The sequence below is a fragment of the Neofelis nebulosa genome, chromosome 6 (assembly GCF_028018385.1).
Source record: "Neofelis nebulosa isolate mNeoNeb1 chromosome 6, mNeoNeb1.pri, whole genome shotgun sequence".
NCBI classification, from domain to species: Eukaryota; Metazoa; Chordata; class Mammalia; order Carnivora; family Felidae; genus Neofelis; species Neofelis nebulosa.
Window position 1 is genome coordinate 47,513,432 of NC_080787.1, and position 27,320 is coordinate 47,540,751.

At 47.5% G+C, this 27,320-nt stretch overlaps 1 protein-coding gene across 4 annotated transcripts in view; it reads right to left on the minus strand.

Moving 5' to 3' along the window:
- Positions 1–4,351: 4,351 nt before the first annotated feature.
- Positions 4,352–27,320, minus strand: part of RCAN2 (regulator of calcineurin 2) — a 274,292-nt gene continuing 251,323 nt past the window's right edge. For all 4 annotated transcript variants that reach the window (XM_058734153.1, XM_058734151.1, XM_058734149.1 and 1 more), the window contains 2 exons: positions 27,040–27,211; positions 4,352–6,934 (listed from right to left, as the gene is read on the minus strand). In XM_058734153.1, the coding sequence (XP_058590136.1) occupies positions 6,774–6,934; positions 27,040–27,211 (333 nt within the window). In that variant the 3' untranslated portion in view covers positions 4,352–6,773. The remainder of the gene's footprint in view (positions 6,935–27,039; positions 27,212–27,320) is intronic.

Below are 27,320 nucleotides of genomic sequence, written 5' to 3' on the forward strand. Positions count from 1 at the left end.
CCTTTCTCACCATGGGACTTTGGGCCAAGTTACTCACATTTCTATTCCACGCCCCCTGAACTCGGCTGAACAATGCAGCGGAACTTTCTTGTACTGCTGTTGGCAAAGCTACTAACCCCGGTATAATGGATCCATGTTAGTCATGCACAGGGAATGGCATGAATGCAGAAAGGTGACACAATTCTAGAGAGCTCGAAGCGATGGAGAGAAAGCAATTGAGGTTATGTTAGACTTGTTTCGTTGGGACACAGACTCTGAGAGCGAGATGCGCATACAGGAAGTTTGCTGGAAAGCCTTTGGTGTCCACACCTGTGTTGGGGTGAAGGAGTATGTTTAGGCAAAGGGAAGAGTGGAATTGAGATGCAGAGACCCCTCAGGTGGCCCCACAGGTGGCTCTGGAGCTGGGGTAGCCCTTCTGAGCCATAAGATGGGGCCTTCCCACCTCCCGCATGATGGGCTACTTCATACACAGTGTCCTGGGGTAGGGGGTGGGACCATGGGGAAGGATTCTGTTCCAGCTGAGTGCAGTGCCTGGCCACTCGGTGGAGGGTCGTGAGCCACCAGCGCCCCAACCTCCAGGGGCATGGGTGATGCCCCTCTGAACGGGGAGCTGGGACTTAGACCACAGTGCCCACTCACTACGGCACATCACGTGGGCTGTCTGGTGCTGAATGTGGCAGCACTATGGAAACAGCTATACCCTTGCTTTCAGAAAAAATGACCCCACAGACACACGCAGTCTCTTTGGGAAATCATAATGATGTCACTAACGACTGCAACTTACCAAGGAGGCCCCACATTTCTGCCCAGCCTTGAGAGTCCTTCCAACTCAATTATTGAGAAGGGAAAATAATGCAAAAGATCCAGGGAGGTATTGTGCATAAAAATGCTCAGCACAAAGTATTTCAACCATTTCAGCCAATTCTGGGTTTTCTATTTCCAACTTATATCAAATGCGCTTGGGTACACACACACACACACACACACACACGAGTTAACCTTGGATATGGCTTCCTTTTAGAAACATAAAAATCTCCTGAATCAGCTCCAATAACATCTCCCAAGACTATCTTTGAAAGGAACAGATGAATGAGTTTGACAGAAAACTTTTGCTTGAAATTTTCCCCTTTCTCAGATTGCATAAATTTGAGGGGAAAGCCTGCCAAGTGTTCAATGACGCTCTGCATGGCGGCTTCTGGCAGGGACACTCTGTATCAGCAGCTAAATGGATGTTTTTCCTGAAACACTGACTTCACATTCTTTATCACTTGCCCTGTTCCCCCTTTCCTGCACCAAGCTCTTCTAAATGACTTGGGTAAGAATAGAAAACAGCAACAACAACAACTTTTCTAGAACCGTGAAAGATACTGCACGTTGATGGGTGCGGAGGGTTCACGTGGCAGATAAGATTGCAGTGATGATGAACCCAGCTATTCAAAGCCATCTTTTCAAGCTTAAATTGGGTGCTAGGGGGTCAAGTCCTCACACCGGAGTATCTATCTGGACATTTAGGGCTGTTGCTTTCTGTTAGGATGCTTCTCTCAGAGCGGGGTGTCTTGCATGATGAACCGAGGCGCATACTCCCTGGCTGAAAACCCTTCTCTTGCGCTTTAAATGAATCCCAAGCCCCCCAGCTTGGCCTGCCACGTTCCACAGAGCCCAGGCCCGGCCCTCTTTCCCACCCACATTTAGGGCATGCTCCCCCTCATCCTGTGCTCCCCTGTGCTGATGACACCCTGCGGGCTCCTTCCACGTGAGGAGGACTTTCCAAATCCATGGCCTTCACCCCTGCTGCCCAGAATGCTCTTCTCGCCCTTGGATGGCACATTTTTCTTCAGTTCAGCTTCAAGGTCACCTCTTCGGAGAGGCTGACGCTGACCATGGTCTTCCACTTATATTCTCTGTCTTCATAGTGTGCTCTTGCTTTTCCTCACTGTGCTTGCCTACCAGAACTTGTCATTCTTTATTTGCTTATCTCTGTGTTTATTATCACTTCCCCACACTAGACCCTCCTTCCTGAAACGGCAGGGACAATACCTACCACGTTCACCACTGTTTCTGGTGTCAGGCACACAGTAGTTCCTTGGTAAATATTTGTCACCCGAACGAACAGTGCCTCACCCAGTGCTTAAGGTCTTTGCTTTCCATTCTAGAAAATACTTATAGATTTGAAAGGAACGCTGTGTATACGTGTGGGAGTATCTCCCAGACATCAGATGAATGAGATGTGTTTTTAGGCTGAGGGCATTCCAAACCCTTTTCGCGACCAGTCGTTCCTTCCTCCAGTACTCAGTTGAGGTATAATTTGCATACCATATACGGTGCATATTTGAAACGAGTTTTACATATGTATACATCCAAGGAGGTCTAGATGGAATGTTTGTAGCTCCTTTTAGGGGAAGGCTGGCAGGTGTCCCCTTTCATTCAATACCCTCCAAAAGGTAACCACTATTATAATTTCTATCTACATAGGTCAGTTTTTTTTAAATTTTTTTTTTTAACGTTTATTTATTTTTGAGACAGAGAGAGACAGAGCATGAACAGGGGAGGGGCAGAGAGAGAGGAAGACACAGAATCTGAAATGGGCTCCAGGCTCTGAGCTGTCAGCACAGAGCCCGACGAGGGGTTCGAACTCACGGACCGTGAGATCATGACCTGAGCCGAAGTCGGACGCTTAACCGACCAAGCCACCCAGGCGCCCCTACATAGGTCAGTTTTGACTGTTTCTTAACATCATAAATGGAGTCATACCTCACGTGTTCTTTCACGTCTATGTTTTTACTCAAGAGTATGATTTTGCGGGGCACCTGGGTGGCTCAGTTGGTTAAGCATCCGACTCTCGATTTCAGCTCAGGTCACGATCTCTCGGTTCCTGAGCTCAAGCCCCACACCGAACTCCTTGCTGGCAGCACAGAGCCTGCTTGGGATTCTCACTCCCTCTCCCTCTCAGGAGAAACAAACCTTAAAAAAGTAGGATTTTGAGATATATCCATATTGTTATATATCTCAGTAATTTGTGTTTCTTTTTTTTTTTTTTTTAATTTTTTAACGTTTCATTTATTTTTGAGACCGAGAGAGACACAGCATGAACAGGGGAGGGGCAGAGAGAGGGAGACACAGAATCTGAAACAGGCTCCAGGCTCTGAGCCGTCAGCCCAGAGCCCAACACGGGGCTCGAACTCACGGACAGTGAGATCGTGACCTGAGCCGAAGTCGGCCGCTTATCCGACTGAGTCACCCAGGCGCCCCAGTAATTTGTGTTTCTATTGCTTTGTAATTCTCTTCTGTGCGAATGTACTGCAGTTCAGTATTCATTCTACAACTGAAGGACATTCGGGTTGTATCCAATTAATGGCTATTATAAGCAATGCTCCTGGGGACATTCTTGTACAGGTATTTTGGTAGATGTGAGAACTCCTCTCTGCTGCTTGTATGTCCTGGGGCCCTGGAATGGGATCGCTTCCAGATTGGCATATGTTTGACCTTCAAACAGCGTTCCCAGGTGGCAGTGACAGTTTAGTTCGCCTCGTTCCATATCGTCACCAGTGCTTCATACTGCCTCGTGTTTAATTTTGGCCATTCGGATAGGTGTGTGGTATCCCTCCTGGAGGTTTTGATTTGCATTTCTCTGATGAGAAAGGACGCTGAATGCTTTTTTAACGTTTATGAACCAGATGGGTATTTTGGGTTTGGGTGTGTATGCGTGAGGTGCCTGTGTATATGGAGCGTCCATTTAAGTAGTTTGACCATTTTTACAAGACGAATTGTCTGCCTTTGTCTTATTGATTTTTTAGGAATTCTTCTCGTGTTTTAGTTCTGCGTCATTTAAAAACTATATGTATTGCAAATATCTTCTCCCAGTCTGAGACGCTTTCCTGTTAACTCTCCTAATGTGAGAAACAGACGCTCTTAATTGTAATGAAATACCATGTACCCATCTCGTACTTTATGATAGTGCACTTTGTGTTCTACATAATAAAACGTTTCCCACTTTGGGTTTCTTACAGTGCTTTAAACTAAAGAAGAGTGTGGGAGAGATGTTTCAAGAGGGTCCTTAGTACATTTGAAATGGCCTTTCAGACCGACGTGTTTGAGGCATGACAATAAGATAGTTCCCCTTATCAGAGCCCAACCCATCCCTTTATGCCTTGCTCAAATTTCCTGTTCCTTCAGGAGATGGTTGCCACCCAGCTTCCCCCTCTGCTCCTTTCAGTAAGAACTCAGAGAAGTGAATCTCACCTGTTGGTAACTTTTTAGAAAGACTATTATAGGCTGCATTGCACTCTTTCACAATTACCACTCAAAAATAGCTAAGAAAGACAACACAGAAATTATACTACACGGACAAAGAGTCATTCACCAGGTATATTTGAAGTCTAAGCTCTTTTGAGCTATACACGTGCACAAATGATTCAGTTGGTGGAAATCTCCCCTTCCCCTCCATATTTAAACTTTTCAGACTTAAAATAGTGATAAAGAGATTTGCATAATGTGCGTCATGGAAATGCTGAGGCAATTCTGACTTTCACAGTGCAGGAGGCTCTGCTGAAACCCTTCCGGGAGTCCTTCCAGTTTCTTACTGATCTCCTGGGAAAAGTTCCTCCTCCCCCCCTCCCCAAACCCAGCCTAATGAAAGAAGTACTTGACCTGAGACAGATTAACATCGAAACTTTGCAATCAATGTCACCAGGACTAACCAGTTCGGTCATACGCTCCACTGTGTTTTTATTTTGTGTAACACAGAATGGTCATTTTAACTTTCACTAAATTTGGCTGGAAATGAGTGATGGTACCTGCTCTAAAACACGTCAAAAATGATCTCCAAATATTTTTCTCAGCCCGATCTCCTTAGAACTTGCATTTTGAAAATTCTGAATAGTTTAGAAAGTCAAATGACCCTCAGAGGACTAAGAGATTCAGGACAAAATGGCCGACTGCTGCAGCTCTCCGTTAGTCTCAGGAGCTCCGAAAATATTTCTTCCACTAGAGGGCAGCATTTCTCCACTCCTAAGTCTAATCTTTCATTTGTTAAGGAAAAACCAAAAACCTCCACAGCAAAGGAAAGTCAAAGCATTTGCTTATTATACACTCCTCAGATTTTATTTTTGAAAGGAGCCTTCATTTTTCGTATGGCAACTCAGGGTTTTACAAGCAATGCTGTCCTCAGTTTCACCTGTACTGTGCCCAGTACTATATTGCTATATTCACAGTAGAACGGACTTTAATTTCTGAGTGATCGGTCTGTTTTAAGTTTCTGATGAAACTTACATACACCTTAGTCAAAAACCACGACAATCCTTCCATAAGTTGGCTATGTTCTTGTTCTTGTGTGTTTCTCTGAGGCTTGGGTAATGAAAGTATTTCCCCTCTCCATTGTAACTGGCGTTTGCATCTAAAGTAATTTGTTAAATGTACAGGAGTAGATGAGGCCTTGCACATATAGCAGAAGGTAATGGTTTTATAGGTGTATCTTCTGTAATGCACTTCGGGCTACAGAAATAGAAATATCACATGTGACGAAAACAAATGTTTTTGAGCAACATGGCCATTGCATGAGTAGGATTGGTATACGTTTATCTACTACCCTTTCCTTTTTCAAATGCTCAGTGGCTGCTACGTTCTGGCGATTTAGCTTCATCCAAATTGTCTACAACGGACACTTGTGCCTTGCCTTTATTTAAAAACAAGTGTTCTCGATAGCAAAGATGTTGGCTAATCATTTATATAGTGGCATGAGAAGTTTTGTGCCCTTTCAAAATTCAGCATTATCCATAATAGAGTGTAATATTATCAGATTATCTGTATTAGTATATGAATGCATTCATAAGCAATGCACGTATCATGTTGGTAAGCAGCTAATGGCTGAACAGTCACTAAATAAAAAACATCCAGATTTTAAAAGCACAGCTGAAACATTTGTACAAATATACAAAGAGAAAAAAACAATCATTCAGACACCATGAAACTTTTATAATAAATAGGTTTGTCTGAAATCGGTCTCTATCACCCTGGACAAGCCTCCCCAGTGAGGCTGGGAAAGTTCTATACGGAAGTGGTGTTCAAAATCTACTGAGGAATATCTTTGGGGCCAAGCTCAGTGCTGCCTCCAGGAATTTTAACAGAGCTATGAAGTATTGACTCAAAATAGTGGATATACCCAGACTTTTTAAGCTGGAGGATGCTAGTAAGTTTTCTAATCTAGATAGGACATGGCTGGATGCTGACAATCTGTGAGTTATAGTATATCCTCGAATCATGAAAATAAATGCTGGTGATCATGCATGTCCTGGGAATGTCGGGATGCAGAGGACTGAGAGAGACCAGATAGGGATATCTCATGCAGTCAAGGTCAAGTTTACTTATGGTCCTACTTAAGTGGCCAGGAAGAAACAACGCACACACGTCAGGACTGGGACTGAAACAGATCACAAACAACACAGGTGCTATTTGTTACTGATGTCTCTGGCTTGGATCAACAAGAGAGAGTGAAGATATAGGCTGTGCAGATTCTTTAATAAGAAAATACTACTTTTTTTTTTTCTAGAACCTTCTAAATAATGGATTATGCTTGATGGGTATGATATGATCAGGAAACATATCACCTTTTCCTAGCCCTTTTGTCCGAGAGGCTTGATTACAAGGAAGGAATCTCAAACAACCAAACACCCAGGGATTGAAAGGCAATTATTTTTTTTTTCGACAAACAAACAACAGAGGGGAAAAAAGCATGATAAAGAGGAGACAGATATTATCGTTGAGGCGGAGCGGTGAGCTCAGTTGGACACGGAGGGTGGCAGGCCAGGACGCCGGGTTTGGATGATTTTTGGCTTTGGGGAAGTCTTTGGATCCTCTTCTTCCTCTATGTCACTGTCACACACGTGCACGACGACACTTGGGGTGGACTCAGTCCCTGCATGGAGCTCATACTTCTCTCCTGAAAAGCAAGAAAAGTGGAGGTGATAAAGCGGAAGGGAGCTCGGAGCAGATTCTTCGGCAAGTTTCGTTCTGCAAGGAAGAAGACAGTGTCACATTGTCTCAGGAAACCTGGGTCTTATCCAAGAATGGCGGGGGGCACTGGAAAATGGAGTGAGATCACTCTGTCATTGTGTCCCTGTTCTACCACCTATAACCAGACAACCCTGAGCGGGCCACTCACCCTCTTGTAGCCTCAGCACTCTCAACTGTAAACTTCAACACGGTCGTAGCCACAACCCACAGGACCGTGGTGATGACATAGTAGGTCGGGTGGCGAGTTCTCAGTTTCTTCTGTTTCCCATCATTGTTGCTAATTGCTGAGTGACCTTGAGCCAACAGCTTCACTCGTTCACCTTCTGGACAGCACAGTCTCTAAGGTCTCCTCCAGCCGCATACTTCTTATGGCAAGAGCCGCCCCAGGAGGGAATAAGGCGGGATCATCACTCGTCTGGGATTTGCGGTGGTTACTGGGGGATGGGGTTCGATGGCTGCCGAGGTCCCTTCAAGTTATAAGAGTCTGTCCTTCTTGACTGGCGCATCTTATAGTCAGATGGCTGTTAAGCTGACTGGCTTCCTGCTTTTGTTTTGCCTCAGGAGGTATTTACTGAGCATTCCCCATGGTCTAGCCTATTGCTGGTGATAAGGGTACGGGCACAGGAGCACAGCCCTGCGGCCACACGCAGACACAGGAAGTACCAGAAGATACCATGGTAAGCACTAGCGTGGCAAAATATGTCAAGGACTGAGGCGCCAAACTGTAAGGAGAAAGTAACACTGAAAGGCTTCCCAGTAGAGGCGACGATTGACGTGGGTATAAATGACAAATAGAAGACCTCCAGGCGGTCTCCATCCGCATGCTTTAACTTCTCAATTTTTTTTTTTAACGTTTTTATTTATTTTTGAGACAGAGAGAGACACAGCATGAACGGGGGAGGGGCAGAGAGAGAGGGAGACACAGAATCGGAAACAGGCTCCAGGCTCCGAGCCGTCAGCACGGAGCCTGATGTGGGACTTGAACTCAGGAACCGCGAGATCATGACCTGAGCTGAAGTGGGATGCTCAACCGACTGAGCCACCCAGGTGACCCTCAGGGAAGCTATACTTCAACATTTACCAAGGTCAACATGACTCGGCAAAACCTCTAAAGCATGGGCTGTATTTCTGCCCTGAGCACACATCTTAAGTCAGCTTCGTTAAACAACAACAACAACAACAACAACAACAGGGGCACCTGGGCGGTACAGTCGGTTAAGCATCTGACTCTTGATCTCAGCTCAGGTCATGATCTCACAGTGTGTGAGTTCAAGCCCCACGTGGGCTTCTGTGCGGATGGTGTGGAGCCTGCTGGAGATTCTGTGTCTCCTTATCTCTGTCCCTCCCCAGCTGTGCTCTCTCTCTCTCTCTCCCTCAAAATAAATAAATAACCTGAAAAAAATAAAAATAAAAGGCAAAACAAAACAACGACAAAACCCAAAACACCAAAAAAAGAGACTTCCAAACATAAGAAGAACAAAAAAACCCCTCCCTGGTTCCCAGAAGATTAAAGTCGTACAGCCTTGCAAAGACTAAAAACATAAGATAAAGTCTGTACCTGTCTGGAGTGTCCTTTGTTGTGATGGTTCGTAACTCTTTCTCTAAAAAGAGATACCTAACCCTGTCCCCAAATGTTCCTTCCTCAGAGCGCTCTCTTCTTTGTAAAGACTGTGCATTCTGGGCAGCTGTCCTAACTTGGGCTCAAATAAAACTCTCTTCCTTTCTCTTTAACATTTTAGAAAAGGTGTGTTCACTCTTGTGTCCGCACGACCAAAGCAGCTACTTCTCTGGCCTAGGCTCACCTCTCTTTGCGAGCTTCCTAAGACCTGCCCTCCCTCCAGGATGAGAGGCAGATACCACCCAGTCCAGAAGCCTTGCCTGTCATCCCCAATCTGTAGTGGGAAGTGTCCCTTCTGGCTGGCCAGAGCAAGTACGGTCAGTTTCGGGGCTGGGGTGCTGTGTATGTGCCGCTGGGTACATCTTGGTGAGCACCCACGGTGAAAACAGCAAATGCTTACGAGGTACAGGTTTAAAATCTGGGCGCTGACATAAAGGGGTGAGGAGCACTACTCATGTAACAAGTGTCAAAGCTCTTGTAAGTGATGCTGGGAAGGACGTGAATGTTCAGAGTCTGCTATTGTTATGGGGTGAATTGTGTCCCCCCCTGCAAAGACGTCTAAGTCCTAATCCCCGGTACCTGTGACTATGACCTTACAGGGTTCTCAGAGATGATTAAGTTAAAATGAGGCCATTAGGGTAGATCCCTAATCCAGGATGACTGGTGTCCTTACAAAAAGGGGAAGTTGGGACGCAGGCCCTCACCACAGCCCAGGAGCTACCAGAAGCCGGGAGAGGCTCCTGGGACAGGTCCTTCCCTAGTGCCTTCAGAGGGAGGGAGGCCCTGCTGACACCTTGGTCCCTAACTTGTAACTCCAGAACTTGAGTCAGTACATTGTTTAAAATGTTTACTCATTTCTGAGAGAGAGAGAGAGAGAGAGAGAGAGAGAACGGGCAGAGAAGATCTGAATCGGGCTCACACTGACAGCAGAGAGCCCGACACGGGGCTCGAACTCACGAGCCAGCCTCGAGATCATGGCCGGAGTCGGAGTAGGAAGCTTAACCGACAGAGCCGCCCAGGAACCCCAATACCTTTTTTGAAGCCCCTCAGCTCATGTTTCCGTGGCAACCTTGGCAGACTAATATAGCCACATGCTGCTAAGAGTGTTCTCTTTCTGTTAAGGGTCAGAGAAGTCTTCGCTGGGCTGCCCTTGACATCCTGGTGTGGAGAGCAGAGGCTTTCCTGGGTGAGGGAGAGGAATAGCTCACAAAAATGGAGTGGTTCAGCTCCAGGATTTCCCCGGGGATTGGCAGGAGCCGAGAGTGACAGCACTGGCCAGAGCCATAGGAATTGGGCTCATAAAGACTCTATCTTTTTGAGTCTAGATTTGGTGAAATTGCAGGGAGCGAGAATTGCGTCAGCGGGTGTGAAATCTCTGGCAGAAGGGAGCGGAGGTGGACCGGTGTGGAATCGGGAGGGGACAGTGACACAAACAGGAGCAGAAGCAGGAAAGAGAAACTTGCCGCCCTCATTCATGCTTGGCTTTGTCTCCCTGCAGCGGGGATTGTTGGCATTACGGGAACCGCGTGGCAACCCGCTCTGAAGTCGTGAGAACGCTCACACCTACAGCTGTGGTGTATATGCGTCGATGCTTATTCAATGGTGCTCCACCCTCCTCTGAGGTATTTTGTCATTGTAACCAAAACCCCCGGGGCAGAAGAACCACACGCGAAGGACAGGAATCTCCATGACGTGGCTCCCGCGTAAAAGTTGCCTGCGAGGCTCCGGGCCAGGGGTGGGCAGACCTGGCGGGTGGCATCTCGGAGCAGGGCTTCTCGAGCTGCTGACAGCTTAGCGGTGCTGCCTGTTGAAAACAGAGTTGACCGCGGGGCTCCTGGTTGGCTTGGGCATCCGCTCAGGTTGCGATCTCCCCGGCTTCGTGGGTTCCAGTCCCACAGCGGGCTCTGAGCCTGCTTAGGATTCTCTCTCTCCCTCCCTCTCTGCCCCTCCTCCGCTCGTGCTGTCTCTGTCTCTCTCAAAAGAAATAAGTAAACTTAAAAAAAAATAGTTTACTGGTATGAGGATGGAACCCTGCCTATTCTGAGCGACATCTCCTTTGGTAGCCAGCATCCCCTGGTGCTTCTCGGTGTTAAAGGGCAGCCACCGTTCCGGGGGTTCAAGTGGCGGGCTGGAGGCTGTGGTCCCGCCAGGGCGCGGGCATGCACCCGGGGTGCCTCCTCCCTGCCTCCCTCCTGCATGCTAATTTTTCATCGGAAAGTGAGAACGGTGCAGGGAGAGGGCAGGAGGGAGGGACGCTGGACGCATAGCGGGAAAGCAGCCAGGACTTATCAGCTCGCGAGCCGCCCCCCAGCAGCTCGAATTAATCTGTGGTCTTCTTTCTCATCTTTGTTTTCTGGGGGGACAGCAAACCCCTCCGGGTGCCACCGCAAACGGCGGGCGATGACTTCGCTGTACCCAAGCTTTCCGAAACGCTCTCCTTCCTCTGGGGATGCTCTGCAAACTCTGAATGAGAGACGCCCTCCAACAAGAGAAGGAGAAAGGAACGAGTACACAAATAAGGCCGTTCTTTGTTTGCATCAGGATGTCTTGCAAATTCTCAGGTTTGGAGGAGTGGCACTTCTTGGAGGGACACCAATGGCTGCTGGAGTCCCGCGCGTCGCCCTGTCGCTTGCCATGCAGGGGGAGGCGATGGCAGTCTCAGGATGATGGGACAGAATTTGCTGTCACCCAGCAAAAGTATGGAGACTGTGAGGCCGGCAGGGGAAGGGGTGGTGGCAGGTCCCCAGCCAAGGGGCTGACCAGACACCCTGCCCCTTTCCTTACTCGTTGGCCAGAAGCTAGTTGCTAGCTTTATATGTATTTATATTCATATTACAGTTTTTTTGATGTTTATTATTTTTGAGAGAGAGAGAGACAGACAGAGCATGAGCGGGGGAGGGGCAGAGAGAGAGGGAGACACAGAAGCCGAAACAGGCCCCAGGCTCCGAGCTGTCAGCCCAGAGCCCAAAGCGGGACTCGAACTCACGGACCGTGAGATCGTGACCTGAGCCGAAGTCGGATGCTCAACCGACTGAGCCACCCGTGCACCCCTCTATTTATATTTGTATCGTAGTACAATGTATATAATGAAGCAAGCCTTTTAATTAAGTCACTTGTTTGCCCTGGCTTGCATAAAGAACACTGCTGTAAAGATACGTCTAGTTGCAAGGTGTTTACCAATTCCAACCTGAGTGCTTTCCTTTTAGGCCAGATGTGCCGGGGGTACACTCGGGATGGAACAGGAAAGCCCAGGGCCCTGCTCCGTGCGGGGCAGCTTTATGTTGAGCACGTGGAGCTAACAGAGTCAGACTACTTGGTCGTAGAGAGCCTTCATTGCTGTGATCCCTTTACCTCTGACATTTCACTGTTCTATATTTGGAAACTTTCTTACTATCAAAATCCAGCAAAGCTTAACAGCTGCTAAGAGCCCACAAAATAAAAAAGAAATAGCTTTGGTGTTGCTGGATTGAATTCTTCTTTTTTTGGCTTCTCTTTCCCTTTGGGCTTCAGCTAATTCCTCTACCACCAGGGCTGACGTCAATGCTGTCACCCTGCATGGTGACCAACTGGGCTTGGTGGGGGACAAGGAGCCCGTGGGGCCCTGGCCGCTCGGGGTGGGTCTGTCCTGCCACACCACACTGAGCCCGGCCACAGCATTTCTTTGAAAGGACAAGCAGAGGGTCACCCATCACACTCCCAATCCTCAAGTCTGTATTCAAACTGTCCTTTCCCCTGTGAGCAGAAAGGAGGCCGGAGCCAAAAGCTTCCAGAAAGTACATCGCGCGGGGTTTTCCACCTACCCCTGTTGAAGTGAATTGCCAGCCGAGCACGTGCAAACTCCTCCAGCACGTGGCCAAAAGTGAAGCTGTCATTCAGGCCTTTGGAAGTGATGTAGGTGTGGCCACTGTCCGAAATAAATGTCAGATTCTGTCGCCTCTTTTTCTGAGTGGATGGAGACAGGTTGATGACAAGGTCCTGATTCCTGCAGGTCTGGAGGACACGGAGGTGTCCACGGGCTGCCTCCTGTTCTCGGGAGGGAGAAGGTCACATCCCTGTCTGCCCGGGGCGGGGGGGGGGGGCACCTGGGGGATGTGGTGACACAGTTCTGGCACACTCACAGAGATGTGTGTTGGTGACCGCTGGTCCCAGTACCCCTGGAAGTTCTCCATTACGCTGCCCCCCTTGGCTTATGGGTCAGGAGTTGGCTCTTTCTTGGATTCTCTCTAAGATAATCAGTGTGATTATGCACAGTGTCTAAAAATCAGCATAATGAGATGCGTTAAAGGCAAGGAGATGTTACAGTGCTATATTTGCATATATTATAGCAGAGTTGAGACTGTTCAGATTCCTGGTAAGAAAACTCTCGAGATGGCAGGAAAGGGAAACCCTCCTGTGACTTGAGTGCCTCCTTGCACAAGTCCTTACCTGAGCTCTGCCAAAGAGACGGGACCCCTGTCCCAGAGGCTTTCAAAAGACCGCAGGGTCTAGCAGGCACGAGACTAGGGTTTGCTCTATTCCTCACGTGGCTTCCATTCATCTCTGAAAGATTCTCTCTCTGGAACATCATGAGCTCCCACTTTCTGTCTCTATGAGATGCTATGTCCCCAGCCTGGTCTCACACCTGCACCTCTCTGGCCTTAGGGATATCTCTGCAAAAGTCTTCTAGTCTTCTCCAAACTCACATATCCACAGAATTATTTATGTTCCCTGTCAATCTATGTGTCCTCTCCAGCTATCACATTTCTCGGGGAGGTTCCATATCCTAGGTGCCAAATCTGTAGAGTTGGTCACCTTAGAAGCTTCTCTGTCTTCCATCCATGGTAGTTAAACCATCACAGAGCATTATTCAACACTGCTCTGAAACATTTCTCCATATGCTCCCTTGCTACCCCCTGCTTACAATGCCTGCATTCACAGTTTACCACTTCCCACCCGAGTGCTCTCAGCTGATGACCCCACCACAGGAACTAACGTCCACTGCCGGAATAAGCTTCTTAAAGCAACGTTTGGAGACGTCACCTCATTCTGGGCCAGCGATGTGACGCTGAGAGATATATAACATTCTACGCCCCAGTTTTCCTCATCTGTGAAATGGGAATAACCATCACATCACCACGCTACAAAATAAGGAAATATTTGTCAGATACTTTAAAGCCCTCCTCAGATGCATGGCATGATTATTTAATGATTATTTAGGGTGATGTTGTGGTCAGTGAGGCTGCCCAAAATAATTTCCCATTTTCAGTGTGATGAACCAACCTGGTCACATGGCCAGACAGTTCGAGAATTAAGAAATGAATAATTGCAAAGAGTTTTTATTCAGCCCAGTCACTGTTGTAAGCAGCAAGAGGGGTGGATGGTGACATGCGGAGTCCCATGAAGGGCAGAGGGGTGTCATAAATCCCGACCCTCAAAATGAACTGATCCTTGTTCTCTTTACCACTCCCCACCCCCACTGGTAAGTTTCTCTCCTTTTTCCTGTCTCCCCACCCTTTTCCACACTTGTGTTCCCACAAGAAGGAAGACCTCATGTTGCTTTTGAAATGACATCTCTCTCTCTCTCTCTCTCTCTCTCTTTTTTCTTTCTGAGATCGTGTGAATCACTTGTGTGTAACGCCTAGTTATAGCACCTTTTCTATTATACGTTAGTTGTTTCATCTGGTGACGTTTTACGTTCCAAGCTGCTGCAGTGGTGGCCGTAGTGACGGATGCGGCTTCAGGTATATGTAAATGCTCCAAAAACATGTTACTGGGTCGTGACACGCTTTTGACATGCTTCTGCCATGTCCAGTAGGCACTCACACATTTGCCTCCTATTGTTTAACGTGTGTAAGCTTTAGCTTTTCGGCTGAGCAGAAAACCAAGCAAGGGCAGGTATTTACTCCGTTTCCAGCGTGCCAGCCGTGGTAGGACACGGGAGGTGTCACGGAAACTCGCCATCCGCTTTACACACGGCAACTATTTACCGCGCCGTCGCTAAATGCCAGATGCGTCTCTAAGTCCTTCACGCAAATTGGATATTTAATTATGACAACAGCTCTGTACTGTGGGTGTCATCCTCTCTAGGTTATGCAGGAGGAAACTGACATCACCAAGGAAGTCAATGGCAGAGCCAGGATTCAAACTCAGGCCTGTCTGACCTCAAAGAACGTGCTTGCAGTCACTCTCCGGCTCTGTCTGTCCTGACTCCCGTGGTGTTCACCTATGACAAGAGCTGGGTTTAACTTTCACTTTAATGTATCTTTAAGGCAACTTCTAGTTTAGCGAATAGTTGCTCTCTAGCTAAAGAGGAACTATTTATTCCTTCTGCGTCCTGCCTCTTCTTGTTCTGGCCAATTGCTAGTTATCCTAGGCATGGTCTCCTTGACAATGAATCTTCTCAAATGATAACACTTAATCATTATGAAAATAAATACTCTATACTATACCTTATAAAAGGATTTGACTTACATCTCTTATGGTAGCTTTGGTCTCTGGCGTTGGGGGGATGTTTCCTTCTGGATTTAATTTTATTACCTTTCATATGAAAGGCGAATTCTCAACAGGAGAGTTAGTGTCGTAGCAGACTGACTGTGTTTGGCAGAGATGGCCATCAAATTTCTTGCTAAACATTACTCTTCAAGAACCTTGCCACTCATTCATGGAGGACTGTTCCCACTGTGGTCCTTCCCCTCAAATCTGGACAGGCCTTTATTTAAAAAAATTTTTTTAAACATTTATTCATTTTTGAGAGACAAGAGAGAGCAGAGCGTGAGCGGGGGAGTGGGGAGCGGGGCACAGAATCCAAAGCAGGCTCCAGGCTCTGAGCTGTCAGCACAGAGCCCAATGCGGGGCTCGAACACAAGGACCGCGAGATCATGACCTGAGCCTAAGTTGGATGCTTAAGGGACTGAGTCACCCAGGCACCCCCGGACAGGCCTTTATGACTGACTGCCTTGACTAGTATCCTGCTGCAGAAGTAACCGGTGTGAATTCTGAGTCAGGTCACAAAAATGCCATGCACGTCCACCTTGCTCTGTCAGGATGCTCATTTCTGGAACCTCGCCTCCACGTTGTAAGGAAGTCCAAGCAGCCCACGAAGAGGCTCGCACGGAGAGGAACCAGGGGCCCTGACCCACAGCCCGTCTGAGCTGTCAGCCACACTGGCTTGCCAGCCCTGTGAGTAAACCATCTTGAAAGCAGATTTGCTGGTCCCGGCTGAGCTGCCCCAGGAACACTGCAAGCAGCAGATAAGAGAATGAGCTCTCCCCCAAGCCCTGCCTGAGTAGCAGATCCGTGAGCAAAATAAGTGGCTTTGTTTCAAGGCCTTCATTTTGGGATCGTTGTTACGTAGCAATCAATAAGTCATCGGTCATACATGCTCTCTTTGTTCGGAAGCAAGCTAAGCCATGAAATTGACTTGAAATTAATTGCCTGTGTTTTATCCTCTTTCTCTGCTCAGGTGCTACATTCGACTAGACACCACCCCAGTTCCCGTCCTTCCTTCCTTATGGACGAAGCCACACAGAGGGACCTCTCTCTGTGGCCGCTCTCTCACTCCCCTCCAGCGGAAGCGGAGAGGTGACTCTGGGGAAAAGAACTGCCCCTGCTCAGCTCGCCCTCTCCACTTTTCCCTTTGGGCCATCCCTGCCTGCAAAGGTCCTGTGCCCTTCTCTGCGCTGGGCCATGTGCTAAGGCCCCCGGAGGAGACCCAGCCCATGTGGGGTGGTCTGTGGCAGGCCTGGAGAGTTAAACTCTGGGTTCTGGATTTCAGTGTTAGGAAACCCGGGCTGGGGTTCACCTCGGTCACATTCTCAGCCTCAGTGTTTCATCAGAAACAAAGCTGGCACTACTCATCTCATCTGTCTTATTCTGACCTACCCTTCAATGAGTTCTCAACCCGACAGGGAAAACGAAGGCATCTGTTATTAATCGGCACTGAATTTAAGAATGGATGAGGGCTTCTCAAGGCCTGTGCTAAGAACACTTCCAGCAGGACCTTTGAACATAGATAGAACCATGCTGGGTGCTGAGCACTGAACTTTGGTTTAAGTCAAGAGCCAAGATGAGGAATTTTCAGTAAGATGAGGAATAGGGATTCTAATATTAAAACGCATTTAGGCTTATCATGTGTAAAAGGCACTGCAAACCCCCCTCCCCAGTATTTTTATTGTGAACGTGGTATTTTCAAGAGGAAATAGAAGCATCAGTTCTGATCTATGGAACAAGCAACGAGGAATTTCTATGTGTTAGTTTATCAAACATGCTGCCTGTTGATGGGACCGAAAACAGGGACTGAGGGCTGAGTTCAGCATAATTTGAAATGGGCTTGAAAGGTGTTCACACTTAAGGGGCACCTGGGTGACTCAGTCGGTTAAGCATCCGACTCTTGCTTCTGGCGCAGGTGATGCTCTCACAGTTTGCGAGTTCAAGCCCTGAATTGGGCTCCGCACTGCTTGGGATTCTCTCTCCCTCTCTCTCTGCCCCTACCTTGCTCATGCTTTGTCTCTCCAAAATAAATAAATAAACTTAAAAAAAAAAAAAAAGAAAGGTATTCACACTTAGATTCCCTTTCCTTTTACGTATCAGGTTTAGGACTTAAATTTGGCGGGGTGGGGAAGGGGAAGAAGGTTGCCAAGCCCCGGTAAACCTGTCCGTTGTCAACAGCAAAGACAGAGGCTGCTAGCCCTATGTAGCTCTCAGAGGACTGGGGAGGAGGGGCAGGACAGCCCCCCTGCAGGAAGCAGGGGTGGGGCGACCTGCACTTCCTTTCTTCCACCAAGACCCTGGCTGCTGTCTAAAGTCACCATGTCTTTTAAACCTCTCTCAATCTTGGCAGGGCTAATGCTGGTTTGATGTGGGGCCACAAGCGTTCCTCAAGAGAAAGAGGAGTTTTGGGGAAAAACATCAGGAAGCTTCCAGAAGCAATACTATCCTCCCCCTGCCCTCCATACGCGATTTAACAGTATTTTTAAGTTCTCTTCCAGCATTCTTGTCTTCCCCTATTTTTCCAAAGGGAAGCAAAGGGAGCGTGTGCGTGTGCGCATATGCGTGCCCGCTCACGCGTCTGGAAGGGGCACCGGCGTGGGTAGCACTTCTCTGGACGGCTCCCCTCTCTCCTCGCCCCTCCTCCTTCTGCTCCACACTGGTACCTCTGACCCCCTCCTAGGCACTCCTTGCCTCTATGTCTTTCTCGAATTTGAGACCCACCTGATAAACGCTGCAAAGGTGTAATTACTATGGTTCTCAAACAAGGGTGCTAAGTTTTCTTTTGTTTTTTGTTTTTCACAGGGACAGGGTTGGGTGGGGATGCTGGCATTCAGTAGGTGATGCGCGAAAATGCTAAATGGACCATAGGGCGTAGGGCCATCTGTTCCAAAATATCACAGATTTCACACTAAGAAAACATGGCGCTAAGAGCTTGATGCAGGCACTTACATTTTAACAAAAGGCTAAGATATGATTTAAAAATCAAGTGACCAAAACCAGGTAATACATATTGAGCATTCACCATGTCCTGTGCTGGACATGGAGATTCATTTGGGTTATCTAATTTGATGACTGCAACAATCTGGTTTTACTGTTGAGGCACAGAGAAATTAAGACACTTTCTCAAGGTCACACAGCTAATAAAAGGTGGTGCCTGGGTTTAAACTCACATCCCAAGTTGGAGTCATCACCGTAAAGCAAGAGAAATCTCTTTCTTCATGTTGGAGCCTCTCTGACGGCTACAAAAATAAAAGAGGAGATATTTCTGGGAGGAGGGGCTCTTCCTGGAGACTTTGCAAATCACAGCTGTCTGTTTACAAGCTCAGTCTGGGGGTGGAGAAAGAACTTATTTTCTAAGTAGAAGTGGAAAGAGGCTTCACGATTAAAAGAAATATTCCAGGGAGGAAGAAACATTCCAGAGAGAGAAGTCCTTTGCAGTTTTTTCTCTCGTGGATACCTCTGTGTTTCCATGAGCTCCCATCTCATTTTGATAGACCCCAAAGAAAAATGCTGTAGGTAGTCTTGAGGGTGGGGTCAAATCATTGAATAGCAACTCTGTCCCTTGTCCTTCATGCAGCAGCTGCTTCTGTTAAAGAATGCCCTAGAAGCTTGGGAGGCAAAGAGTAAAAGCAAAGCACGGACCAACCCAAGTCCATGGGAAGTTCAGAGAACAAACCCATGTGAAGAGCAACCGCGACCACCACAAAGGAGAGGGACACTGTGCTCGCTGGCAGGGAGACACTGTTCCAAGTGCTTTACATACCTTAATTCATGTAATGGCACAGAAAACATCTCTCAGGGGATGTCCTGCTAAACAGTTCTGTTCTGAACAGAACGACCACAGCAACCACCATGGATCTGATAGTTCCTGTGTGCCAGGAACTGGGCTGAGTACCTCATGTATATTAATTATTCCATCTTCACGATGATCTTGCATGTTGCCCAATGATCACCATTGAAAAATAAAGAGGTGCAGAGAAGTGAAGTAAATTGCTCAAGGTCCAGCTCAAACAAGTGGAGCTAGGATTCCAATCCAGGCATGCCGAGGCCAAAGCATGACCACCATGTTGCCTACACTCAGGTCTAGTGTGAGCTCATGTCAGGAAATTATTATCCACAGAAACGACTGGGGTTCTTCCTCCTTACCTCTCATCCTCAGTCCCAACCCACATCAAAGTAGGAAACCAGAAAGGATCCTTGGTAAAAGGGGGTAGGAAGAGAGGGAGAGAAGGGGCGGGGAAGAGAGGTAGAAGGACAGAGAACACTTCTGTAGTTGGGTTATAAGAGGTGTTCTGGTTCAATAAAAGAAAGTTTGTTTATCTTTTGGGGGTTTCCCTCTAAGACTGGATGAGGTGGGGCTGTGTACCTTCAATCCCACCTGAGTCATTTAGGACCTAAAGTACTTCATGGGGACAACTGATTGACTGAGGACCTGAATTAGTGGTTGAGCCAAGGAAGTAGAATCCTACAAGGAAGGTATGGACAAGAAAGACTAAGGAAACCGTGCAAGGAGGAGGATTGGGAAGATAAAGGGAGACTCTGAAGCCTGGGGGGCGGGGGGGGGGCTCATCCACCCAGGTGAGAGAAAAGTAGCAACATAGGGAAAGAAAGAGATGCTTGGTCAAAGAGGCATGAGGATTTGCTCTCTGGAAGTAACCATTGTGTTTGACCTTGGCTGATATTAGGGGCATGGCTAAGGGCATAGCTTTAGGGATGGTCAGGTGTCTTTTCTATTGTTCTACAATATGCATATTTTACCTGCGAAGGAAGAAAAAGAAGAATTTTATATTGCTACTCATCAGTGATTAAAAATAATTGTGGGGGCACCTGGGTGGCTCAGTCAGTTAAGCATCCGACTCTTGATTCTGATCGGCTCAGGTCATGATCTCACAGTTCAGGGGATGGAGCCCTGCATCAGGCTCCGTGCTGGCAGCGTGGAGCTTGCTTGGGATTCCCTCTCTCTCTCTCTCTCTCTCTCTCTCTCTCTCAAAAATAAATAAATAAGCTTAAAAAAACATAAAAATAATTGTGGAGTACATGCTGAGAAGAAAAGCTTTTCGAACATTAAGTTTTCCAGGGAAGATTCTTTGAAAGGAGATGGAAAATTCTGAGCATGTGGTCCAATATCACAAATCTGCGTGCCTCGGGTGGGGGATGACGGAGGAGATGGTGTGAGCGGAAATCCTGGAGCCTGACTGTTTTATTTGCTTTTCATATCTGTGACCAGGAAATAGCAGTTGTTGAACAAGAACTGAGGCTTATATAATAGTCATACATATGCACCCAAAATATAGGTGTTCATCTATATTTAAAAAATAGAATTTGCTCTACCTTTGAATCAATGAGCCTGGAATAGAAACTCTTTCTTCCTTATAAGTTACATGAATTAATGAAATATATTTTCCTTTTAGAGGAAACGCTGTATACTAAGCAGCAAACCAGCAAAACTGCTTTACTATGGCATGTTTTGATGGAGAGGAATTTGGAAAAAGGAAAAAGGCTAAATATAGCAGATGTTCGCAACTTGAAACTTGGGCACCATTTTAAGCCCTGCTCTGCAGTTAACTAAAATTGATCTCCCTAACAAGATCTAAAAATAGCAGGAGGAAAAAAAGGAACAGACAATGACTTTTCATATCGTTCCCTGCAGGCATTTTCAGTGACAATGAACATGACCTTCCAGAGCCATCCTAGAGAGCAGAATAAAGGCTGGCATCTCACATCTCACTTCTGATTTACCACCCATTTAGTACATTGTAACATCTTTGTGTTCCCATTTTTGCTGATTGGTATAGATAAGCTGGCTTGCTGGGCTGGGTTTTTGTGTTTCCTATTTTGCTGTACATCTGAAAAGAACATAGCACTGTACTCTTTCTGGAGTCAGGAATGACAGATGTATAAACCAAAATACATATTCGATTCATTTTCTTCTTGGTCTAAGCCCACCTTCTTTTGCCTAGATGATTGTTTGATGATGGGCTTCTCTAAATTCACCAGGAGGAATTATGTAAATGTAGAGGGCCTCTGTTTGATAGACACGGTAACTGTCCTTTAAACAGAGCAGAAGAAGGCAAATCCTGATTGGCATGTCCCGGAGGACGAGAGAGAAAAGCACCGAATGGACCTTGGAGGCCTGCGTGTGTGGTCGGGCACTTCCAATAAGCCCAGAAACAAAATGTGGAGGAACAAATTGTGTAAGTTGTTTCACATTTTTAAAAGTCCCTCTTGCAACACTCTTGAATTTCTTCTAGAGAAATTAATGTTACCGTTCAGGAGACCTCTCTGGCTTCTCACACTTTTCACTCCCTAGGACAACGGCACTGGCTCAATCAAATCTTTCTGCTTCTTGCCTATGGCAGAGGTGCCTGTTTCAATTTACCAGCTGTGTAGCCTTGGGCAAGCTACTTACCCACTCTGTGCCTCACATTCCCCAGCTGCGTAAATGAGGAGAAGAACAATTCCTGTGTCACAGACTTGCTGTGGGCATTAAATGAGATAATATACTAAGGTGTTTAGAACAGTGCCTGGCCCATTATATTAGTTAAGCCCTAATATACGTTTTAACCGTTATTTCTATTTAAAATGTTTTTCCTAATTTATCTATTTTACTTAGTTTGGATCAAAAACAGAACATACAGTCTTGGGGACAATAGTTAAGAAGGTTTGAAATTGTGCCTCTCCCATTTTCCTGATATAAACTTGTTCTCTCTGCAACGAATAGAACCAGACTTGCTTCTCCAGGGTGATGTGGCCCTTGTGTCTTAAGAGGTGTTGTAACAGCCTGTTAAGGATTTCAAAGGAATCCCACGGGCTTGGGTTTGATCACAGTTCCACTGTAATTGCACTCTCCACGCTTATTTCCGGAGCCTCTCTGGAAGTTCCAGGGAGCTTGCGCTGGCCCTCTCTGGAAGGGGGTCCCCAGGGTTCCTTTCCTGATGAAGGAAAGGGGGCACCATGTTGCCCCTGCTTGTTGGAGCCTCCGTGAAAGAGTCTTGGTGATGTCCGTCATTGCCTTTCAGGGTGGCTGGACGCGTCAGAGCTCCCACTGGGGTGGGATCCTGAACCTGGGTGCCATCTTGCCCCGGATCCCTGCTCCATGATGCTCTTTCTTCAGACTTAATTCTTCTCGGCAGCTTCGGATTTCCATGTCTCTAATCAGTCAGTCCGCTCTCCCAATTTTGTGGGGTTGGTCACCCCTCCCAGGCCAACCCCATTCCTCTGACCCTTTGAGTTGCTCTCTCTGCTCTCATTCTGCTGTGTTTCTGCACTCCTGGAATGGAGGCAGCCATCCCTTCATGTGGAATGAGTTATCATTTGTTACTGAAATGATTCTGCCAGAGGATTAAAAATGAATCTCACGAAATCATTTTTTTTTTTTTCCCCAGACGGAAACGCTAGAAGTCCTCCCCTTGGAGAAAACATTAATTTAGTGTTGCCTGATGCAGTCTGGCGAAAGCCGTAAGAAAGCAACAATTTGCCAGTGAAGGAATTATCTCTAGGCAGGCTAATGGCTCTGATCTAGTCACTCATTCATGCATGCATTCATTCATTCAATATTTATTGAACATCAACTAGTGTAAGGTGCTTTCAGGCGCTGGGAGTACCAGAATGAATAAAACATGCTCTCCCCCCCCTCAGAAAGTAGAGACTGAGAATCAGATGATAGAAAATCACCAGAGGAGGGAGCGAGCATTTGTGCCGAGGGCCAAGAGGAGACTGAAGAAGCAAGTCCTCACCCGGGCACCTCGTGGGGAGGGGAGCGAAGATGGGCATGGGAGGGACGCAGGGTGTGGCTGTGCTCCTTCACAGGTGCGGCGGAAATGGCCACCGGGGGCTCACGCTTCTAATATAACCTCTGTGATATTTTCAACTCAGTTGTTGGCTCCAGATCATCCGTCTGGGTGGAGCGAAGAAGCTTCAAGGACACAGGAAAAGGACAAATGGATCACTAAATAAAGAGAAGCAGCCTCAGACTGCTGGCAAAGGATGCAGAGAGAGCTAGCCCAGAAAACGCATCCGAATGGCAGCTGTTCCAGGGGACGCAGTGTCGGGCATCCCTAAAAAAGCAGAAAACCCTCACTATCCGCTCTTACACACACAGTGCACAGGCCTTCATTTGCACACTGGCCAGGCCCGGGTTTGGCCTTCTGAAAGTCACAGTGGCATTAAAGAGAACTGCCGACTCAGGGTCGGGATGAAGGTTTTGCCAGCATCCTAGGCCTGACGTGTGCTGAGGCCACCAGTATCCTCAATCAAAGGCCATGGGATCTGGCCCCAGATCTCATGGAGTCAGAGGAGCCAGGCTGGACACTTCTCTCTGCCACCGCCCAGCTGTGTCACCTTGGGCAAATTCGCTCACCTCTCTACAGCTTAGTGTTCTCATCTGTCAAATGGGGGTATTAATGATTGCTCTCTCTGTGCAGAACACTTCAGAGTACATTTACTTGGTAAAGGGAAAGTCAAGCCCGGAGTTTAGCAGCACCACTCAGGTAAAAGGGATGCACTTTAAACGGCTGTTGGTAAGTTCCTCACAACTCTAAAAAGAACCCCCTTTTTTCCTCCGCTTCTTTAAGACCATTTCATTCCTGGGGCGCCTGCGTGGCTCAGCCAGTTGAGCATCCGACTTCAGCTCAGGTCATGATCTCGTGGTCCATGGGTTCGAGCCCCACGTCAGGCTGTGTGCTGACAGCTTCGGATTCTGTGTCTCCTTCTCTCACTGCCCCTCCCTCACTCATGCTCTGTCTCTGTCTCAAAAATGAATAAACTTTAAAACAATCTTTTTAAGACCATTTCAGCCCTCCTTCCTGCCTCCTCTGTGCCAGGCTCTGTAAGCACCCCTTCTGAGGCCTAAAACCCCCACACTATCCGTTCCTTCTGCCTCCATCAGGTCCAGCTCTCACCTGCCCCTGGCAGTGTCTTCCAGACCTGGGACTCGGCTCCGTCAGCCAGTGAGGGTATCCGAGACTTGCCCTTATCTTGTCTTTGCATCCAGCTTTGTGAACATGAACTACAGACTAATTTCTTTCCCAATTTTGGATGAAACATGATTTGAGTTGACTGGGTTACCGGCTCCGAGTGAGTGGACCCGAGGCCAGCTGGGATCTGATGGTCACAAAGTCTGACTCTGCCTGGGCCTCCTTTGTTCAACAGTGAAGTAGGAAGATCACCGCCTTGGAACCCTGACTCTGTCCCGGCAAGTGATTTCTCCCCTGTCGGGGCCTCTCGGCTTCCTCCGCTGTTGTAAAATGCAGCTTGGCCAGTGACTCCTAGGTCCTCCGGCCACGACCTCAGGGACTCTCTGAAGGTCCACGTACTGCCATCCAAGCAACTGTACAAGGGGTTCAGATGGGTTCTTGTCAGTATCCGTGCGTGAGGATCAGGCGTACCTTGGCTCCAGTCGGTCCACCTAGGGGTGTGCCTTCTTGCTTCTGGAGTGTTCTGAATTACTGTGGGAAAGGCTTGCACAAGGCCTGACTTGAGAAGACCCAACTTATTTCAACTCATTTTATACACTCTCCATTTACCTATAGCACAGACACGCGTGGGAAGTGCATTGGCTCAGGATTCCTGGATACGGACCGGGCCTTCAGAGAAATAACGCGTCACAAATACGTCTCTCGTTATTACATCGTTTTTTTTATCAGTTCATCTTAGTCGGGCACCTACTGCTTCTCACAGTGGCTCTTTAAGGGTGGAACCGATGGCCGCTGTAGAGGCCCCAAGAAGCTGAGCGATTTGATGGTAATTAGAAAGAAACCCCAGAGGGGCGCCTGGGCGGCTCAGCCCTTCAAGCATCCAACTTCGGCTCAGGTTATGATCTCCCGGTTTGTGAGTTCGAGCCCCGCGTCGGGTCTGCAGATTTCAGGCTGTGCAAGAATCATCACGTGTGATGGTTAAAACCGCAGGCTTCTGGGGTGGGCGATTTGGGTCCACGTGTTTTCCTGAGCACACTGAGAAATACTGGGAAGAACTCATTATTAAGTCTCTCATGGCTGATATCTGTCACTTGGCTACCGGTGGTTCTTGATACAGATATGCACCTCAGGATCACCAGGGAGCTTGTTAAAAATACTGACACCTGAACTTGACCCAAGTCAATTAAATCAGAATCTCTTAGGGTGCAGTCGGGGCCTTGTGGTTATATTTTGAAAGCCCCCCCCCTCACATCAGGAGACCAGCTCATAGAGCAGACACAATGGGCATGATTTACCTTTGGATCCACAGTGCCTAAACCCTCTGATCACCTGGTTTCATCCCCTGTTCTTTCCACCATGTCCCCTCCTGCTATAATACAGGAAAAATAATGTCAACCGAGAAAAGAAGCTGACCTCCCCCCTCCCTCCAAAAGCATTTCTGTGGAATCTCAGAACTGTGGCAACCTAAGTAGTGCCCCCCACCCCAGGGAACAAAAGTCAAGCATTTTTAAAGAAAAAAGGGAATGCTTATATATGCTGTTTACAAAGGATTCTGGTGGGTGTTGGTGGCAGAATATCTTGGCTGAACAGAACTGGTTGTTAAGGTTGTCACTAAGCAAAATCTCTCCCTATGGAAAGTTGCCGGCTGAGTTCTTGCAATATCTGTGGTTTGGGCCAGTCCAAAAGTTCATGGTCCTACCGAGTGAGGATGTGCACAAGGCCCATCTCTGGGATGGGCCTCCCGGCGCTGTTTTAAAACGCCTTGGCATAAGCAACCCCATTTCATTTCACCTTTCTTAATACTTTAGAGTATTTTTCCAGCAAGATGGCAACATCTGCTGAAAGGTTTCACTCTTATGTGGATCCTGAGAAACTTAACTGAAGACCATGGGGGAGGGGAAGTAAAAAAAAAAAGTTAGAGAGGGAGGGAGTCAAACCATAAGAGACTCTTAAAAACTGAGAACAATCTGAGGGTTGATGGGGGGTGGGTGATGGGTATTGAGGAGGGCACCTGTTGGGATGAGCACTGGGTGTTGTATGGAAACCAATTGGACAATAAATTTCATATTAAAAAAAGAAAAGAAAGTGAGGACGATATCACTTGGGTACAAAATGTACAGAAATTCTGGGCAAGTGCATAGGAGATATGCACGAGGATGTTAACTGTAGCTTTCTTAAAAAAATGTTTATTTATTTTTGAGAGAGAGAGAGAGAGAGCAAGTGGGGAGGGGCAGAAAGAGGGGGACAGAAGATCCGAAGCATTCTCTGTGCTGACAGCAGGGAGCCCATCATGGGGCTCAAACTCACGAACCGCAAGATCACGACCTGAGCCGAAGTGGGACACTTAACCGACTGAGCCACCCAGGTGCCCCAACGGTAGCTCTGATTGTAATGGCAAGAAACTGGAGACTGTCTTAAGTGTCCAACTCAGGAGACTGGATGAGTAAAGCATGATTGCATATTCACCCAATGGAATACCGTACTGCAGAGAATGAGAGAATCTGAGCCTCCTGTACCAACCACCAGAATGAGGGGACTGAAAGATTTTTTTTTTTTTAAGTTAGAGGCTATTGTGATCTGGTTCTTGGGGACCTAGAGACTTCACTTTGGCAGGAAGATTGTCTTGTTTCAGAGGGTTCCTGGGCTTTCCTATGGCAGCAGTAAAAGAAGGTTGCATAGCATCGAAGCCTCGTGCCTGTCGCTAGAGCTCATTTTGCCTGTTCTGAGAAAACAAACAACTTCCTCATGGTATAGGAATTCGGTAGCTCTTCCCGGTCTTAAAGTATCTGCATTGCAACGCAGAAGTTGCACAGACAGGCATTTTAGCACCGGTTCCTGAATTGCAGTTAAACAGGGACAAAGTCCGGTGTTGCCTTCCCATCCGTCAGCCCTCTCGCTGTCCACACAGTGCAATAAACCCATTAGAAATGCCCATGTTACCGTGAGCCCCGGATTTCAAGGCTGTTAATCTTGTTTGGCTTTTCTAGGTTGCTGACGATGTTTCTTTCGCAAAAGGGTCGCAGAGCGTACCTGGTCCTAGTTTGGCCACGGCATAGAGGAGGTCGTAGTTGAGGACTGGCGTGGCATCACTGATGGGCTGCCAGCCCACGGGAGGAGACGCCGGGGGTGAGATGAGGAATTGTTTGGCAGGCTGTGGTGGAGCCAAATGCAGCTTGTCACCGTCTGTCTCTGGAGTCTGAACCTTTCAAAGAGAGAAAAAATGAAGACGCATTATTCATTAGGGCCTCAGATGTGCCGTGTTGGTACACGATGATGCAGAGTCGCATTTGGAGCCTGTGACAAGTGATCCA